The sequence below is a fragment of the Lycorma delicatula genome, chromosome 1 (genome assembly GCF_047948215.1).
Source record: "Lycorma delicatula isolate Av1 chromosome 1, ASM4794821v1, whole genome shotgun sequence".
In the NCBI taxonomy this organism is placed as follows: Eukaryota; Metazoa; Arthropoda; class Insecta; order Hemiptera; family Fulgoridae; genus Lycorma; species Lycorma delicatula.
Window position 1 is genome coordinate 188,246,269 of NC_134455.1, and position 19,292 is coordinate 188,265,560.

A 19,292-nucleotide genomic window follows, 5' to 3' on the forward strand; every position below is an offset into this window, starting at 1 on the left:
TTTTTTTTTTTGTAAAATCTAGAGTAGAATTATGACTAGCAAAAAGTACTACTTTCAGGAACTCAAGGTTACAGAATATATGAGCCCAGCTTAACATAAAAGTGAAGTTATGAAGAAACTTATCAGATCAGTGACTACCTATGCATCTGAGGTTTAGCCATAAAATACCAATGATAAAAATCTATCTCTGACTATCTTGAAAGTCAGAGAAATACTTCCTAAAGGAAGTATTTAGGATCCAGTAAGATAACATGATCGTTGAAGTATAAGCTGTAATTCTGTCTACTGTCTGCTCTACAGAAGCATGATGTGCAAATGAAGTGATTCAAAATAAAGTTCTAGAACAAAAGTTGAGAAATGAAATAAAAAACAAAATAAAGGGTAAAGGGAAAGGAGATGAAAATTTATAGGTATTGAAGGTCAAACAGTGATTGTTTCCAGACAAAATACAGCAACAGAGAAGCATGTAATGTGGAAAACTAGGATCACCTTAAACTATTACTCTGTGACACAAAAAAATAACTATCACATTTTAAAAACCTTTATTCTTAGACTTTCAAATATAACTTCTAATCAATGACATTGACAAAGTGAAAAAGCAATTACAGGCAAGAAATCTGCAATCAATAAAAAATAAGATTTTCCTCTACGTCGGTTAAGAATGACCCAATATTCAATTAATTCAAAGCTTGGATGATGGCACAAATTTGTATGATATTACTTTTCAATTTTTTTTTTTTAAATGAGTAATATTTTCACTACATTAAACTGCAGTGTTGAATGTAATCAACGATAAATAAAATTCAAATGAGGTAAACTTTAATAAAGGAATTTTTACATTTTGCCAAGCTAAACATTAAAAATATAATAAATAAAATGCGCTGAACAAAAGAAAAATTTTATTAAAATAACAAGAAAATTACACATAATTGTGACAAAACAAAGCATTAGAGAAAAAATTGCCTATCCTATTTTTGTTTATATTAAAAAAACAATGCAAAGTTATCTAATACAAGTAGCGTATAGTTAACTGCCTCAGCTCTGAAATTTTTTTGGGTCAGTTCAAAATTCAGAGTTTGGAAGAGAGAAAGATAAAACTAACAAGAATTGAATGCCTACATTCAAGTATAGTCATTGTAGGTATTTGAAGTGAACAACATGGAAATATATAGTAAAAAGAATTTTCTATTGTGATGGAAGTAATACATTGTACAAATTCCCAATCTTGCGCTGCTATTTTTGAATGAAAAATAAAAATCTCTAGTGGAAAATTTATGAGGAAATATTAAACAAGAGAAGGAGGCAAAATGCTCTATTGCATAGTACAGTAAAAACAGACCAATAAAAGAATTAACACAATTCTATATTTTATTAATATACAGGTATAAATGCCTTCTTACAGCAACTTCACATATTCATATTCATTCACGTTTCTGTTGTAATTACTTAAATTAAACAACTCAAATTAAGTTTTATAAAAAATGTTCTGTATTTTTCAGTTATTTTGTTAATTTTCAAAAATATTTTTTTAAAAAAGTATTAATTCTTAATACACTTCCAGTTTGATGGGTTTGGAAAGTACAGTTAAGAAAAGAAATTAAATTGTAAGAGGATAATATTACTAGATCTTTAACTATGCAGTTCACAAAAAACTAATATTATATTTTCAAGAGAGTTTAAAAAATGCAAAATCTTAAAATAATGTAACTAGATTTTTACGTCATACAGAGAAAAAAAAGAAATTAGAAGGAATTTTGTTGCATGCTTTAAAGAAGTATACATTTTTACTAGAAGTAGTTTTAGGAGACACTTAAAAAAAAAATATTTTACCCCTCTTTCCGCCTCACCCCAATCTAAATGACATTCTATTTGCTAAAAGTCTAGGATCTTAATAAGTGAATAAACACAAACATGTTAAAACAAAGGTCAACAATCCTTAGTTGTCAACTTGCTCACTATTTATCTTTACCGTGATATCCAGTATGCGTAAACAATAATTCAACGTATAACCTATTTATGAATGAGAAGGAGAAATTAGTAAACCTATGTTACATTCATTTACTGCAAAGTGTGCTTTATTCTTTTACAATAAAAAAATACTCTCCATGCAATAAATTAAAATGTGTAATGGAGAGTTGCTACATGAATATTTACCCTTAACTAGCACTATAATTCAACAGATAATAGATATTGTATCAGTATGACACGCAATGTTAATATTATAAATATAATTTAATAATATTGGGATGTGTTAAGCATTTCAAGTGAGTTTTAGGAAACTGTTCACAAAAAACAAGTCAAGTATTTGTTTACGCCAGTCCCAGATATATAACTGTGATAAATTTTACAATATTATTTTTAATCTTATGTGTTTTTTTAATACAAAAAATACATTAAACAATTTTTTTTATAGCTTGAACTGAAGAATTCATCACAAGTATGGGAAAAGACAGAAATAGGAGTGCTTCATCTCTGTGACATGAATTCAGTATTTTTGACAGATTCAAAATAATATAACTAAAGCAAGAGTTTTATGTTGATAATAATAAAATTGAAAAAGAAATATTAAAAAAAGTAGAGTATCATTAATATTAATCATGTTGGCAATTTATAAATTATAAATTATTTTTTTATAGCACATTTGCTGATAAACCCTACATATTTATCATTTAATGAAAAAAATATGTGGATTGAGAACTTTTAAGAGTAACATAAATAAAAAGAATTAAATATAATATATAATAATTTAAAACATAAAGTATAATTTATAAATATATTTTAACTTTGATTATGTATACTCTGTGAAACAAAAAGAAAATATAAATTTGTTACTATTTAGGAGCTACTCATAAAATAAATCGGAAAATGTTCTAGAAAGAAACAAATTTTACTCTTTGCAGGAGAAGTAATACTCCAGAAATTAAAAAAGGAAAAAAAGGGGACTTTATATACATAGTTACTGTTTGATGTTTTGTTCTGCTGTTTGAAGTTTGAAATAAACTTAGTTTTGAATTTCTGAAACCATAGAAAGCATAATGTAACACTGTATAAACAACTATGTTTATACAGCTTTTTTATTCATCTTTTATTTTAAAAAACATAGAGAAAAGAGAAGAATAATTCAAAGCTAAAAATAAAAATCATCTACAAAGTAGTTAAATGTTATGCAACATAAATAATAGTTTAATAGATCAATATTTGATCAAATAATGGAGAAAATGTTCAAGGATAAGGAAAAGAAATGGATGGTGAGAAAGGTGATTTATCTAACAGAGTAGTTTACAGTTATGTCACCAATTTTACTTTATAAAGATGATCCCCTTTGTAGTAGTGATTACAGACCTTTGTGTTTTTAACATAAAATCACATATACAACAGAACACTTCTGTTTAGTTAATGGCAAAATTGAAACAAATTTATTTAAAAATAGATAAAAAATGATTTAACTACTGATCCATTAACATACCTAAAAGAGAAAATATAACTAATACAAATTTAAAAAAAAAGAATCTACTCCATCTATCTGCCTATATTTTTAGGAGAACAGTGAACTAGCTAGTGTTTTGTAATTCTTCTATGAGGTCTTCAGGTGTCAGGGATGTGTTGCATTGGACTAAGGATCACACTTTTAAAAAGTTTTTATGTGAGGTTAGGTGGTGTGAATGTGACCCATCGGGTTGGTCTAGTGGTTAACGCGTCTTCCCAAATCAGCTGATTTGGAAGTCGAGAGTTACAGCGTTCAAGTCCTAGTAAAGCCAGTTATTTTTACACGGATTTGAATACTAGATCGTGGATACCGGTGTTCTTTGGTGGTTGGGTTTCAATTAACCACACATCTCAGGAATGGTCGAACTGAGAATGCAAGACTACACTTCATTTACACTCATACATATCATCCTCATTCACCCTCTGAAGAATTATCTAACGGTAGTTACCGGAGGCTAAACAGGAAAAAGAAAGAAGGTGGTGTGAATGTAGAGAATTATAGAATTTCCAATTGTTTATTTTCTGTATATTTTGAAAGTATATTTTTATTGGTTGCTTTTGTGATTGTGTGGTCAAGAAAATTATTTGTAAGAACTAATCTGTGAAATCTTAATCTGTGGTGCATTTTATTTATGTACATTTAATATTTGTTCATGTTGTCTTAAATGTTGCCTTGGTACAATAAGATGTTGTCATCAAAGTATCTCTAACAATATTTTTCTTTGGGAGATGTTTGTTTTTTATAAGTGCAATGTGGTATAATGTATTATAGAAAGACTTCAGCTGCAATGATACAAACAGGGAAACACAAAGGAAAGCCATCAGATTGCATGTAATGTCATGCCATAATGTAATGTAGGCCATAAAATTAATTTCTATGATCTATTTAAAGGTAACATGCAACATTAATTGTGATTGGGGATTTCCGTTGTAATGGAGCATAAGAGATTAAAGATCCTATGAACAATGGCAAATCCTGATATTCATTCAAAATATCAAAATGCTATCAACTGTTTCATAGATATTCTAACATCTCAAGCTACCAACTATGAATGCAATACACAAAAGTTTATACAAAAGACTTATATTTTAAATAAAAGTACAAATCTTAACAAGGATTTTGTAACTGGAGTACAAAGGCTGTGCTAAATATAAACAGAGTGGAGTAAAAATTAAACTATTTTTCTTATGTTACTGAAAACGTCTTTCTTATGGTTATTTTTATTGTTTATAAACACTCATCAGTAAACAAAATGTATTTATAGACTAAACTACCTTTTTTTATTATTATTAACACACTGCAATGAAACCTAAATTAAAAAATCAGTTTGAATCTTATATCATAAACAAAAAACTGAACTACTACTATTTAGCATCTACAATTCCTCTTATCTTACCTCGATGTGATATTAAAGTCATTATTTTTCATGAAAAAAATAAAAATCGCTATTTAAAATTGCTTGAAGTTTGGGAGCGCGTAATTCACTCAACTTTTTAACAATAAAATTTTCATGAACAGAAGTATATGAATAGTTTTTTAGAAATAATACAGTAGCAACTGTAAAGGTATTTACAGTTTTAATTTCAGTAATTTTATCAATGAAATCAAATAAAGCATCTCTATCATAAGCAACATTTAAAAACTGATTCAGCGATGAAGCTATAATTAATGTAAACTCATTTCCAAATAAAGAGATTAAGGAATCAAGACGATGACCTACACCAATACCAAAATCTTTAATGCTTTCTGCTTCTTCAAGTATCTCAATCCACGTAAGACATAAGTAATCACCTGGGCATTCATGAGGTTGCATGAACTGCCTGAGTATTTCTTTTAAAAGTTTAGTTATTTGTGGATATTTGTATCCAAGACATACTTGCTGCTTGTATACCTTAATTAAATCATTTATCAGTTTTGTGACTGAACAAGGTGGCGGCTTAATTGAATCGGCTTTGCTGTAATGATCCTTAATAAAATTATTAAGATACTGAAAAAAGAAGGACAGTCGGCACTCTTTATTTCTATCTGTTAAATAAACTGTAAAAATAAATTCTGTATTTATCCTAGCAATACTAGAGTTCAATACAGAATCAAATAAATGTTTTTTTAGCAACTCTTGTTGAAACTCTACAGGGAGAATTTCTTTAAATGTGCTTTTTAATTGTCTAAACATAGACTCTACTAATTGTTTTGACAATTCTGGTTTTTTATCAGTTTTGAGTTGTTCAAAAGAGGCGATTGCTTCTTTAACATATTGTACAACATATTCATCAGGAACACTGTCTAAAATTGTTAACTGCTCAATAACATCTTCTTCATCAACAGTCAAGTCCTGAAAACAGTTTTTAATAAGATTCCATGTTTGATCATTAGGTGTATCAACAAAAGACTGTTTTATTTTGGCCAACAAAATATTACGAATTGATTTATGTGACTCAGATTTCCAAGTCTGAAAGAGAAAATTACACTTCTGATCCAGTGAAACTGTAATACATAGTAAATGAATTCCATGCTTCTTTGCTGAAACACGTTGTTCTAGTAAATACTCAGTAAATTTCATTACCTCTTGTGTACATGTTTTATGAGCCACAGCATACATGATCTTTATTAATTCTGGGAGATAGTCACTAGTACAGAATCTTTTCAGAATGTTAAAGGTTATTGGTGGATTACATCTTATTGCACCTTTCAAGAAATTACATATTGTTTCATGTAATTCTTTAGTTTCATCTTTGTCAGTATCGATACTCGGTTCAAATGGTATTAACGGGTCACTAATCTTGTCAAATAATGGTCCATCTAATAAACATCCTAGGGCAGTTAATGCTTTAGAAGTTTTATTCTCATTTAATATGTTTAATAAACGTTCAGCAAAGTTAACAGGAATATCTTTGTACCACAGAACTTCTTTAACAAAATTCTTTGTTCTTTTGTAATATATATAATCTACTGATTTTAGCAAATAGTGTTCCCAATCGCTCAGTATTTTTAAATAATCTCTTTTTAAAACATTAACTATTTCTTCACTTGTGACATCGAAGTATTCATGTTTATATTTTTCATCATTAAATACGATACAGAATAATTCAATATCAAAATTTCTTAAATAATTTCTAAGAAAACAATTTTTATCTTTATTCTGCGCAACAAAAGATTCTAAATTCTTCATAATCCATGGTTGTTTTTTAATATCAATTGAGCTAATTTTTTCATTGTCTTTAATTCTTTTATTGAAATTAATAATACTTTGAATCAGTGATTCTAAAACATTCTGTTTTTTATGTTCCCAAATCTTATCATCTTCTGGATATACTACTGCTACCATACTTATAAATTTTTCCAAGCATAATTTTTCATAATGAGGATAAGATTCTAAGTAAGTCCATTTCATTTTCGTTAAGTCTGATTTCAAATTAATTTCAATAGAAAATTTTATGTACTCATCTATTGATAGGTTGCGATCAAGTTTATAATGTATTCCCTCTTCTAAAATATTTAATACACAAGAAAAATACCCTTTTACATCAAGTCTTTTCAAAAAATTATTCAGAATTTTCCAGTGTTCTTCTTCCAACTTCCATAGCTGATGTTCTGAACGTAAAGTAGTTAAGGCCGATAACAAAAAATATTGACTTTCATTCTTATGCCTTTCTACAAAGTAATGAAGAACTTTTAATAAAGCTGCTTTATTTTCATTGACCTTGCACACGTAAAACATTTCTTTTAATAACATTAAGCGTTCAACTTCTGAAGAGCTTTCAGATATCTCTTTCTTTAATTGGGGAATAGTCTCTTCAGGTGACAAATAACATCTTAATGATGTAATATAGTTGGAAGGTGACTTAGATTCTTGTTTGAGTTTTAGTCTTGCCAACATTATACGTTCCTCAACAGGAATTAAAAGTAATTGATGACATGTTAGTTTCTCTGGATGATTGTACAGATCATCTCCATAAATTTCTCTGAAAACTGATCTGATCAATGGCACCTGATTTGTGGTAGGATAATATTTCAGAAGTTTAAGTACATCTTTTACAACAAAATGTTTTATTTCTTTCGGGAACATTCCAGCTACAACAACACGAAAATCTTCAGAACTCAATTTCTTAGAAACAAATTCAAGGTCCAGCATTTTTAGATAACAGCCAGGTTTTCTTTTTAATACTTCCAATCCTTTTTTTAGAAACATCTTTGTTTTCTTTCGGCTCAGATTAATACAAAAATATGAAGGCAAAATTTCATAAAACTCTAAAAACTCTTCAAAGTGATTTTTTAACAAGCAAGGAAGAAATAAGTAATAATCTGTTATTTTAACATCGTGTAAATTTTGTCTTTTACTATTTGCATTATATTTGCTCAACTTCAGATATTTTATTACAACACTTGGATGCCTGATAAATAATTTATCAATAAGATTAACAGGTAAAACTATTCTATACTTTATGATTTGATCATAAATAAAATCTTCATTGCATGCCAATAAAATAACAAAAGCAGATCTTGCACCATATGTTCTAGTCATACCTAAGAAAAATTCTTCTGCCAACCTTGGATTTCTGCCAATGAGATCTGCTGCAATTTTTTTTATAATTTTATTACGTGATTTAACTGAAACATTTGATAAGATTTGTTGATAAAAATAGTCAAAATTAGTGAGCAAATTGCATTTGTCAGTAAATAAATTATCTATATACAATACACGCTGAACCACAGTTGCATCTTCAGAATTCAATAACTTAATGATAAGTTCAGTTTCTTTCAACCTCTTTGTTACTTCTACACTTACAAAAACTTTGATTGCATCAGGAATGGATTCCCAGCCTGTACCTTTGATAGCAATTTCATTTCCCTTTTCACAAATATACTTCAATTTCTTAGCTTTGGTATCACCAGGTATCTCCTGTACTGCTTGCAGAATAGAGCCCTTAAGTACCATATTCCTCACTAAGTATTTACAGAAATTCTTTTCCAAATACAAAAAGAATCCTTTCAGAGTACGGTTTCACCTGTTAATAAAAAAAGAGAAAAAAGGATATTTTAGCAACCAAAGTTATAGAAAATATTTTCTGCAATAATAATACTTGAAAATTCTACATTTGAAATTATCAGAACAAAAAAAAAATTTCATTAAAACAGTCAGAAGTCATTAATAATTTATTAACATGTGATAAATTACATAAATTTTTAATTTGTAGATTTTTTTTCAAGAAATAAATTACTTTCAATTCATTTATAAAACCTAATTAATAAATAAAAGTAAAAAACTGTGAAAAGTGTGTGTATGTTCCCGATTACTTTTGTGCACACTACTAAAGAATCATTCGTAACATAATTTAGACTAAATTAGTGAACACAAGATTGTCAATAATTCGGACTAATTGGGAGCCATATTGGTTCAAATTTTGATTTATTTGGATATTTCTACGGGGTGATTTTTTAGTCCTGTTACCCAATTGTTAATGTCTAGTAATTTTTTTCTAAGAAAGGAAAATTTTGTTTTGCGACACGAAGTTGATAGCGCTACTCAACCGGTATAGATACGGCAGTGCGAGTTAATTCTCCTTGAGCTGTGTAAACTTTAGTGCCGTTACGAACAGAATGTCTTTTACTATAGAACAACGAGTTTTCATTCTTGAACAATATTTTGCAACGAAATCGTACGCGAGTGTAAAAGAATAATTTCAAATTAAATTTGTTGGTGTTCCTCCGTCAGAAAAAATGTCAATTTTTAGGCTAGCAAACCGATTTCGAGAGACAGGTAGTGTTTGCTACAGAAAATGTAGTGGTCGACCAACTCGCTTGACAGATGACGTTTTAGAGAATGTGAAAACAAGATTGCTCAAAACTCCACGGAAAAGTTTACGAAAACTTTACTCGCAAGTCGGTTTGTCATATTTGAGTGTTCAGAAAGCCGCTAAAAAATTGAAATTGTATCCGTATCGCATACGATTAGTCCAAGAGCTTCAGCCTCCAGATTTAAACAAGCGATTGCAATATTGCCGTTGGTTTAGGTCTCTCGTAAACGATAACGGAATCGAATTTTTAAACGCACTGTTCTTTAGTGATGAAGCTTGGATCCATCTCGATAGTTATGTGAACAGTCAAAACTGTCGAATTTGGGCGGTTGAAAATCCTAACGCTTTAAAAAACGAATCTTTGCATCCTGAAAAAATTTGTGTGCGGTGTGCGATATCTCGTCATCGTAAAGTCGGACCCATATTCTTCGAACAGGCAGTAGATAGTTAAGTATACAGGAATATTGTGCGCCAATTAGTGTCCCTCCTGGAACCTCAAGAACGGTATTGCTGGTTTCAGCAAGACGGTGCTACATGCGTCTCGAGAAACCGTGGATATTCTGCAAGAGTTCTTTGATGATCGAATAATAAGCAAGGGCTTATGGCCTCCAAGGTTCCCAGACCTCACATCTCCTGACTACTTTTTGTGGGGCTATTAAGTCAAAGGCCTTCAAAAACAATCCTCACACAATTGATGAACTTAAGTCAATATTACAGACTTAATCACGAATATTTCCAATGCAACCTAAAAAGGTTTTTGCTAATATGCTGAAAAGAGTCCGTGCGTGTATAACCGCAAGGAAGTGGGCATTTTGGGCATATTCTTTAACAATTATGTAAGTAATAGCTTTTAGTAAATAATAAGCTTTATTATTATTAAAGTAAATAATAAAGTAAATGATTAGCTTTCAGTAGTTCAATAAAAAAAGGTTTCTTCTAATTTAATATTTATATCTGATCACCTCCCAATTAAATTTGACCAGTTGTTTGTATTTACTGTAAACAATTATTTTAATTTAATTAATTTATTAATACAGTTAATTTATTTTTATAATTTGTAACATTTGCATGTAAATTTTCTGTTTAAAATCATATCACTTTTACTCTCCAATTTGTGTTTTGTTTCTGATTAAAGTTGAACTTCTAAAACTTGTGTTTAATTTTAATAGATGATATTTACATCAGTATTCTCAGAATTAAATTCTCTACAAAGTTAATTAGAAATTTTTATTTGTTTAATGGTAAATTAACAAATTTATTTTATTCCAAACCTTAACGTGTACTACTTTCCGACAGAACATTTTCGTGTTTTACCCCATTTCTCTTAAAACCTGAGTGAGATAGAGGTCTGGGACCACTTTTATTCAATTTCTCAGATAGAAGAACCATTAGGAAACACTAAATTTACCCCTTGATTTGTACTAAAGAACTTTAGTACAGTTAATTTCACAAAGGGGGTAGAAAGTAGGGCTAAATGTTTCATGAGCTGAAACTCTCAAATTGAATCATTTTCTGACCTATATTTATATGAACCTTTTTTCTCATTTTTGGCCATAGAATTATCTCCTGACAGATTGCGAAAAATTAGGAATTGCCTGTCTAAACCAGAATAATCCTATGTTTGTACCAATAATCATTTAAAAGATACAAACTGCTTGGGTAATTTCAGTGATTCTTTTTTTTATTTATTTACTTAAATTTGAGTTAGATTTTTGGTATAAATTAATCCACAAAATTATATTATTACAGTTACCAGTGGACTGCCCTCTCTTAACAAAATATAGATTTTTTTGGTATTTATCCAGTCAAACACGCGCATCAAAAAGAAATAATAGTTATTTCTTATCTTTCCTTAAATGTTTTTTTTTGTTTTACATTCTTAGGATGTGTTTTTAAAAACAATTTCACCAGATAAAATTAAAATTAAATAATTTTTTTCGATTTTGAATGGGGATTATGATTCAACTCTACTTTTGGCAAAACTATTTTTTTATGATTTACTCATTGGGGATGTATTTTTGCAAATATTTCCAAAGGACAAGAGATAATGTTTTAAACAGTTTTTTAGGAATCTTAAATGATGGTTTCCTTCCTGGTAATAAATAAGAACTGGAATCCAGTGAGTAATTCAGATCATGTATACAATATAATATGAAATGAGATACTGGTGTAATTTGTGATGTTTCTAATTTTTTGCTAAATAGAGGTATAATGTATTTTTCTGGTTAGAAATAGTATATTATTAATTGTTTAACACTATTCATACTCATTTTTTATGGCTGTGAGACATGCAAAATACCTAAGTACAAGAGACATTAATCAGAGTTGCTTTCTCAGAGTAATAATGTTCATATGGCCAGTCCCTGTGTTAGACAGAGAAAAGGTGTAAATTGCTGGGCTGAACTTCTCTTGAATTTTGGTAAGCTTTACATGCCAATGCAACAATATGTTGATTTGAAGAAAGCAATGGTATTGCCCTCTTTACCTAGTATTGCCCTCATTTTCTTTAATAAGCATTGTCCCAATTTTAATCAAGTTAAAATACAAATAAATATGTATATAGCTATGAAATGATCTAGGCAAATATAAAAATTACTACGCTAACAAAAATGTAATTTTTATATTGCATGATTGTATCAGTTTAATAAAAGTAAGTTTGATAAATAAGGATGACTGATGTCAAAAAATGCAGGAGTTAAAAGAAAAGTGTACTTTAATGGAAGCTACAGTGACAAATTATTGAAAAGACTACAGTGGACACAGGAAGTGAGTGAACTCAATAATGAAAATTCTGATGACATTAGTGACAATGGAGAAAGTAATTTTCAAGAGTAGAATATTGATGCCTGTTATAAGCATATAGTGTTCAAAATGTGATGCAACCTTATGGAAGAATGTTTCCTTCTTTTGTTGTGGTTTAATTAAAGAAAATTAAGAAAAAATGGATTATACTATGTAGCAGAGAATACTCATCGTTTCCCAATACATTGTGCCAGTTATGCCTGAACCCAGAATACCTTCACAAAAAATTATGATGTAGATACACCACACAAGTCCTCCATCAAGCAGCTGTATGACAAGTTCCAAGATAAAGGGAATGTGGCAGATGCAGCCAAAAGTGGCCAACTGAAAGTGCTAACACCAAAAAGGTTGATTGACGTGCAAGCTGCATATTCTATTAGTCCCAAGAAATCTGTGCAATGCCTATCTAGCCAGACTAGTCTCTCTGTTAATTGCCTATCTAGCCAATCTGGTCTCTCTGTTGGTAGTGTCCACACAGAATTTTACAAGTGTTTAAACATGCATCCATACAGAATCATGTTCACAAATGTTACCTGCAGACACTGAAAAACATGTAGCTTTCTGAAAATAGTTCATGTTATCTGTAACGCCAGATGAGAAGAGGTCAATAACTGGTTTTTGTCTACAAGGCGTGGTTAAACCTTGATGGATACATGAATGTACAGAATTCTTGCAATTGAAGTACGGAAAATCCACATCACCTGCACAAGTCTCCACTGCACAGACAAAAAGTGAGTGGTTGGTGTGCAATTTCACATGCGTGAATCTTCATGATATTCTTTCATGGTCCATACATACAGATGGTGCAACAATTTGTAAATACTATACCTGCAGACCAGCTAGTGTACACATTGTTTCAGCATGACAATGCTACAGCTTGTACAGCCAACAACACTATAACTTTCTTGGATGAATGTTTTCATGGACAATTATTTATTTCAAAGGAGTTGTGAACCCCTCGGGTCTCCTGATATAAAAACTCTCCTGACCTTTTCTTGTAAGGATACCTTAAGGATGCTGCTTACAAAACTCATCCTCACACCATTCCTGAATTGCAGAGCGAAATTGAAAAATGTGTCACTGCAAATCCTCAACAAATGTTACATGTGTTTAAGAGCATGCAACATCATATTCAATTATGTGAATTGAATAATGAAGGCCACTCTCAAGAACTATTGCAATTTACTCATTTTCCCAGAAGGTTGCATCACTTTTTGAACACTCTGTATTACACTTCCTTTTAACTCACTAGATCAGCTAATATGAATGTAACTCTTTCACTGTGTTTTTACAACCATTGCCTACATACCCAAACCATATACTAATAAGACTGTGAAAATAAAAAATTAATGCAGACTGCAGCAAAACAAAATATAAAATAACAATATACATTAACTAATAAGTAAATAAAATCAATGACCACTTACACAGATAAAAACTAAGCTACTCCCATATTCATGCCCTGAACACTGACAAAGCTGATTTGCACTCAACATCATTCAAGCAAATGCACACTATTTAAAAAGTACATCTTTAGTTACAATAGTATTGTTATCATGACACTAAGTAACGGCAATAAAAAAAATAACTACAAATAAAAATATTTATAGAAAGATTACATCAAAAATTATATTGTACTCAACTGTATCATATTTATACATATCAGCTTTACATTGTAATGCACTAATCTGAAATTATTAAATTCAATAACAAAATAATCAACCTTAAAATAAATAAAATTATGCCAGATAGACTTGTAAAATTTAATGGTAAAAAAATACAATTTTTAGCAGCAATGTAAATGATTACATTTGTTTTGTTGTTACATTCAAGTGTGTTACCTTATCACACCAAATATAAATAAATAAAAACTCAAAAATTCATAATACACTTTAATCTAAAAATATTACTCAATAATTACAATATATTAACTAAAAATTAAATGTCCTCACTGATGGAGATAATAGATAAAATTGGTAAACATAATTTTGGTTTTAAAATGTATAACTGCACCTGAAAAATATTTTTAAATCTGGTAGAATTATATTGCCTATCTATTAAGTTCTACAAAATCCTCTTATAGCCATACACAAAGAATATAGGATTGTGCTTGGATATGTATTTGTATACTACAATCACACCCATTCATGCATACACACATATACACATACATACATATATATACAACACACACACACACACACACACACACACACACACTACACACACACACACACACACATACACACATATATATATATATATATACATACACACACCACAAGTGCACACACATAAAATGACATGAAAGACCCATCCAATAATGCTATATTTTAACTAATTGCTGCTTTTAATTCAAATACTACAATAATATTGACTTACACTTCATTTAAACTAACACTTCTTTTAAATTTTTCTCCTCTAATACCCTTTCATGACATTACGATTAAAAAAAATAGATAAACAATAATAAAATCCAATTGTAGAAAAATCAATTGCTAAACTTTGGAATCTGATTTTGCAAGCTCAGGGTTGATCATAACCACATTCAGTATGGATCAGAACTCTACACCACCTACAAACCCCAACAGTTAGCATGGCAAAACATTGAAATAGACAATAACTGAACCATTCTTTTTCAAAACATGTTTTACATTTAGGGAAAATTAAAAGTATATAGGAGAGCTTGAGACTCCCTACTCCCTGACCCTCTAGCCCATAGGTAAAGAAAAACATAGAGTTCAGGCAATCCTGAATTCCCCAGATATCCTAGCACCCAGGCCCCTTAAATCTATAAACATATTAAAATACTGAATATTCAAATTATATTATTCAACATGTTTCTCTTTCAAGGGAAAGAAAATAACACAGTAGTATAACAATTTTTGAGACTTAACTTTTTAAGTTAAAATTTCATTAGCATCAAAGGAATTCAGACTACTATGTCTCTCAAGTTTTCTGTAGTATTCACTTACCTCATTATTTAGCAAAACTGAAGCTTTAAATCATTAATTTTTTTTAGAAAAGAATCTTTCTTTCAGACATAAACAAAATATTAAACATTGTATAACATACAAACAAAACATGCTAGATATATATTTTTGTACTGGGAAGTGTCGCCAAACTTTTTTTTTATAAACAGCTGAGATGTATCTCTTTTTTGTCTGTTTAGCCTCCAGAACCAAGGTACTACTTCTGAGGATTATAGGTATGAATGTAAATGAAGTCTAGTCTAGTACAGTCTCAGGCCGACCATTTCTGAAATGTGTGGTTAACTGAAACTCAACCAACAAAAAACACCAGTATCTCTGTAACGGCTGAAATTGTTTAAAGTGGCCACAAAAATTTTGTTTAATTTTGTCATTCATTAATTTTAGCCATATCTCAGCTTTTTATCAATGAGTAAATGAGATGTCATTTTGTTCACAAAAAAAGGCTTAATATTTTATATAACAAAATATAATTAAATAAAACTAATAAATATTTACAACTATTAATGACAAAAAAGTTTGGACCCACCATTTTTAAAGGTACAATTTTCAAATTTATTTATTTTGTAATGTTAGTGGAACATGTAGACCAAATTTCATAAAAATATCTCAATCCATTCTTAAGATTTAAATTTTTACTAAAAAAAGGCAAAATGGTGGACAGGGGAAATGAAATAAGCTTAAGAACATCTCCACACGAACTGTTTTTGTTAATCTTGATGTCATGAATTGGCCCCTTATGTTTGTTGACCAACTCCTGGGTCATCTTATACATAACCATCCAGTATAGACATCAAGTATAGCCATCCAGTACAAAATGAAAATGAAGTGATTGCACTAAATCAGGCTGACTGGAAAATTATTCACTCAGTAAAACCATGTTGCCAGGTTGACAAAGAGTCAACCTGTGTAAATCTCTAAATAGAAACATATATAAAACAATTAACCGGAACATGTAAATTTTACACAACACCTAAACAAAAGTTCCCATCAAATTTAAGGAAAATGCATTAAATATAACAAATATTAAATATGTATCACATACTAAACTGGTTTCCTAACCCTCTAAGGTCAGGGAGGGTATAGGCAAAGCAAAACTCCCAATTGTAACCACCAATAAAGTTGTATTACTAATAAACTAAATATCTTCTCAAAGTACAACTTCCACATAATAATTTGAAACTAAGTCATTAAAAAAAAATTACATTTTTACAATACATAAAATACGGTCTAATTAAAAATACATTTTAAAGAAAACTTGTATGGAGAGAAGTTAATACTCCAAAATGGTTCATAAATTTTATTTTGCCTTATTACATTACACAACAGTACTGTATAACTGAAAATATTGTAATGGGTCAATATTCACTTGATCTTTTTAATTTTTTTGACATTTTGAGCTTTCATAGTCCAAAAGTAAAAAACAAATTTGAGTACGATACAGAATAAATATGAATGTACGCGTTTTTCCAACTATAAACTCACATTAGTATTACCCTATATATTGTTGTTGGGAATTATTCTGGTGAAAATACTCATGAAGTTCTTCTAAATAAAATTAGTCTGTAGTAATAAAATTGCCTGGAATTTTACATGAGGCATTCTTAAATGGATATCAATTTAAATAAAATATATGTTTTTCCAAGGAACCATCAAAATCATATACAAAGTGGCCAAAAAGACCCTTTGCATGTTATAACATATATTGATATAACAGTATATAGTATAACAGTAAATTGCACATCATTGTAAAGGTTAATCAACTGGGTTTCATTTACTCAATAAAGAGTTTATAAGAAATTGATTTTATTTTTATATGTTTGGTGAGAATTTTAAATTATGCAGTGTTAAGCTAAAATGGCAGACACAAGATAGTATACAATTGTAAAAAGACCTTTTTTACTGTTTAGGTGCACAAGTGTTAACCCACCGGGTTGGTCTAGTGGTGAACACATCTTCCCAAATCAGCTGATTTGAAAGTCGAGAGTTCCAGCAAATGAGTTTCCAGCTTTATGAAATAAAGACAGAATGTCAATTCACATATTGTCAATCAATTTTAGATACTTCAAGTCAGCCAGTTTGGCAAGAGGTTTACAGCATTGCCCATAAGTTAATCAGTAACAAAATTCAAACTTAAATATACATTTTACTTTTGATTAAATCTAAATACTGATAGGGTGGGTTTAGTCACCACCATGACTCATAGGTGCGGCTGAGGTAACGTCTTTCAGGCGAATGCCAGTCGCACTGTGTGTTTAAAAAATGGTACAAAAAAATCTAAATACTGAACAATCGCAACATACTTTTACCAATCTCCTCTGGAAAACATTACTTATTTTTAAATCCTCATGATGAGATTCAATTTAAACTTAACATAACAAATTTATTACCTCACTTTCTATAAAATTATAAATATGCTTCCAGATGTTTTTAAAACTATAATGCAACCTAACAAACTAAATGGAACCTAACAAACAAATGGAACCTAACAGCACTAACAAGTACTTCGTAACCAGTGTTAAATTTATAATTAATTATTAATGATACCATCCAGACTAGATAGGCCTTCTACCAGAACGCAGTTTATTATCACATTGTAAAACAATATTCTTCAATTTTATCAGAACAGATATATTTATTTTAAAGAGATAATAATTTTAACAGGCAAGATGTAAACATTTTAACATTAAAATAAAAGGTTTTTAAGCTTTTATTGGATGTTTTGAAAAAAGGTATGGAAGAACTCTTAAATGAAAAATCCTAAAGAAAATATAAATTGCAAGAGTACTAAAACGAATCCAAAAATCGAACACAGGATTACTGTATCGCAGTAAATCATGCAGTATCTCAATGAAATAACCAAGAATTAAAAAAAAAATAATTTTTAAAGAATATTAAAAAAGCGGTAGTGAACTAATTTTCAGAAGCATCTCGTAAACGGGAAATATACTTAAGATTACAAGGAAAACTGCAAACGTGTTTCATCACATCGCCTGTACTTTGCAATCAAAACTGTAAACAGGAAAAATTTTTTTAAACCAAAAAATAATTCAAAAATAAGGCTGTGACAGAAAGTATTTATGTTGGTGCGGAAAAACTGATAAAGAACACAAAAAGTTGAGCGGAAATTTAACGAACAGCACTAAATTTAGGTTAGAATACACCCAACTAATTTAGTGTTATACTTCTTTGAATCATAATCACCAGCATGATGTTTTATAAAGAAAATACAGTTACTAAATTTATGTTTCATTTGCGTACTAAAAACTAAACGGCAAGTTTCAGTATTGTTTGCATCAAGCCCGCGTTTAAAAATTGGGCATACTTAAACCCCGAACTATCACCTTCATTATTTAAAAAAAATATTTAAATAATTTATTTAGTTTCTAAACTTTATGATTATTTTTATATTTTATTTTAGCATAGTGTTGTACATGCTAAGCACAATTTTTATTTTAACAACTAAAAATGTATCTGTTGAAAGTACATTTTTAATACGTACGATTACTATAGTTAGCAAAGCTGAAGTAACTTTAGACTTTTCCGCGTGTATGGAGATGGCAAGCAACACAAACTAGAAGTCTGACGCAAGTGCAGACTAGTTCAGTTTTCATATATAACTCACGTCTACGTACCGCGTAGAACACTACACATTTTCTATGCAGTAATAGACCTGTAATAAACCGTATGTATCTTTACGCGGTATTAGGGTAGTACCAAAAAGTTATCTCTAAAACGAGTCGTTACTAATTACAAACAGTTCATATCACATCATTACTCTGTCAAAACAATAACTAAATTAATATTAACTCTTTAAAGGGCAGATAGCACACCTTGTAACAATCTCACAACTGTACATTAAGGGGCGATGGTTACACCGAGTAACCACTTAAATATTACTAAAAGAAGTACAGAGTGTCCCATATAAAACACAACCCAACCTTACATTGGTAGGTATTGAAATAATAAAATGTCATGTGTAAATGTAATTTTTATTATTACCATCCATTACCTTACATTTAGAGTAAATGTTGGAAGTGGCCGCCATCTTCTTGAATACAAGCTTCAATTCTTTTTACAGCGTTTCTTGTAACTTTTTTCAAAGTTTGTGGCTGGATATTGACTTTCAATTATTCAAGTGTTCGTGGTTTGTTGCTGTAGGCTTTTTCTTTGAGGTAACCCCATAGAAAAAAATCCGCCGCAGTCAAATCTGGAGAT

The 19,292-nt window shown here is 29.8% G+C and overlaps 2 protein-coding genes across 3 annotated transcripts in view; one reads left to right on the top strand and one right to left on the bottom strand.

The window, feature by feature from the left end:
* The window catches only part of LOC142326190 (uncharacterized), a 51,895-nt gene that overhangs the window by 23,414 nt on the left and 9,189 nt on the right, over nt 1–19,292 (top strand). The window contains exon 5 of one of the 2 annotated variants that reach the window (XM_075368469.1): nt 2,414–2,574. The exons of the other annotated variant lie outside the window; for it this stretch is intronic. Within the exon in view, the coding sequence (XP_075224584.1) occupies nt 2,414–2,512 (99 nt within the window). The 3' untranslated portion in view covers nt 2,513–2,574. Of the gene's footprint in view, nt 1–2,413; nt 2,575–19,292 lie in introns of those variants that run through there. 2 annotated transcript variants of the gene reach the window in all.
* LOC142326165 (uncharacterized) lies at nt 4,508–18,792 on the bottom strand. The gene is made up of 2 exons (XM_075368419.1): nt 18,577–18,792; nt 4,508–8,493 (listed from the first exon to the last, which is right to left on the bottom strand). The coding sequence occupies exon 2, from the start codon at nt 8,421–8,423 to the stop codon at nt 4,905–4,907; it is 3,519 nt and encodes a 1,172-aa protein (XP_075224534.1). The 5' UTR covers nt 8,424–8,493; nt 18,577–18,792; the 3' UTR covers nt 4,508–4,904.

Coding starts and splice junctions, on each gene's coding strand:
- LOC142326165 (XM_075368419.1), bottom strand. CDS start 8,423: ATGGTACTTAAGGGCTCTATTCTGCAAGCAGTACAGGAGATACCTGGT.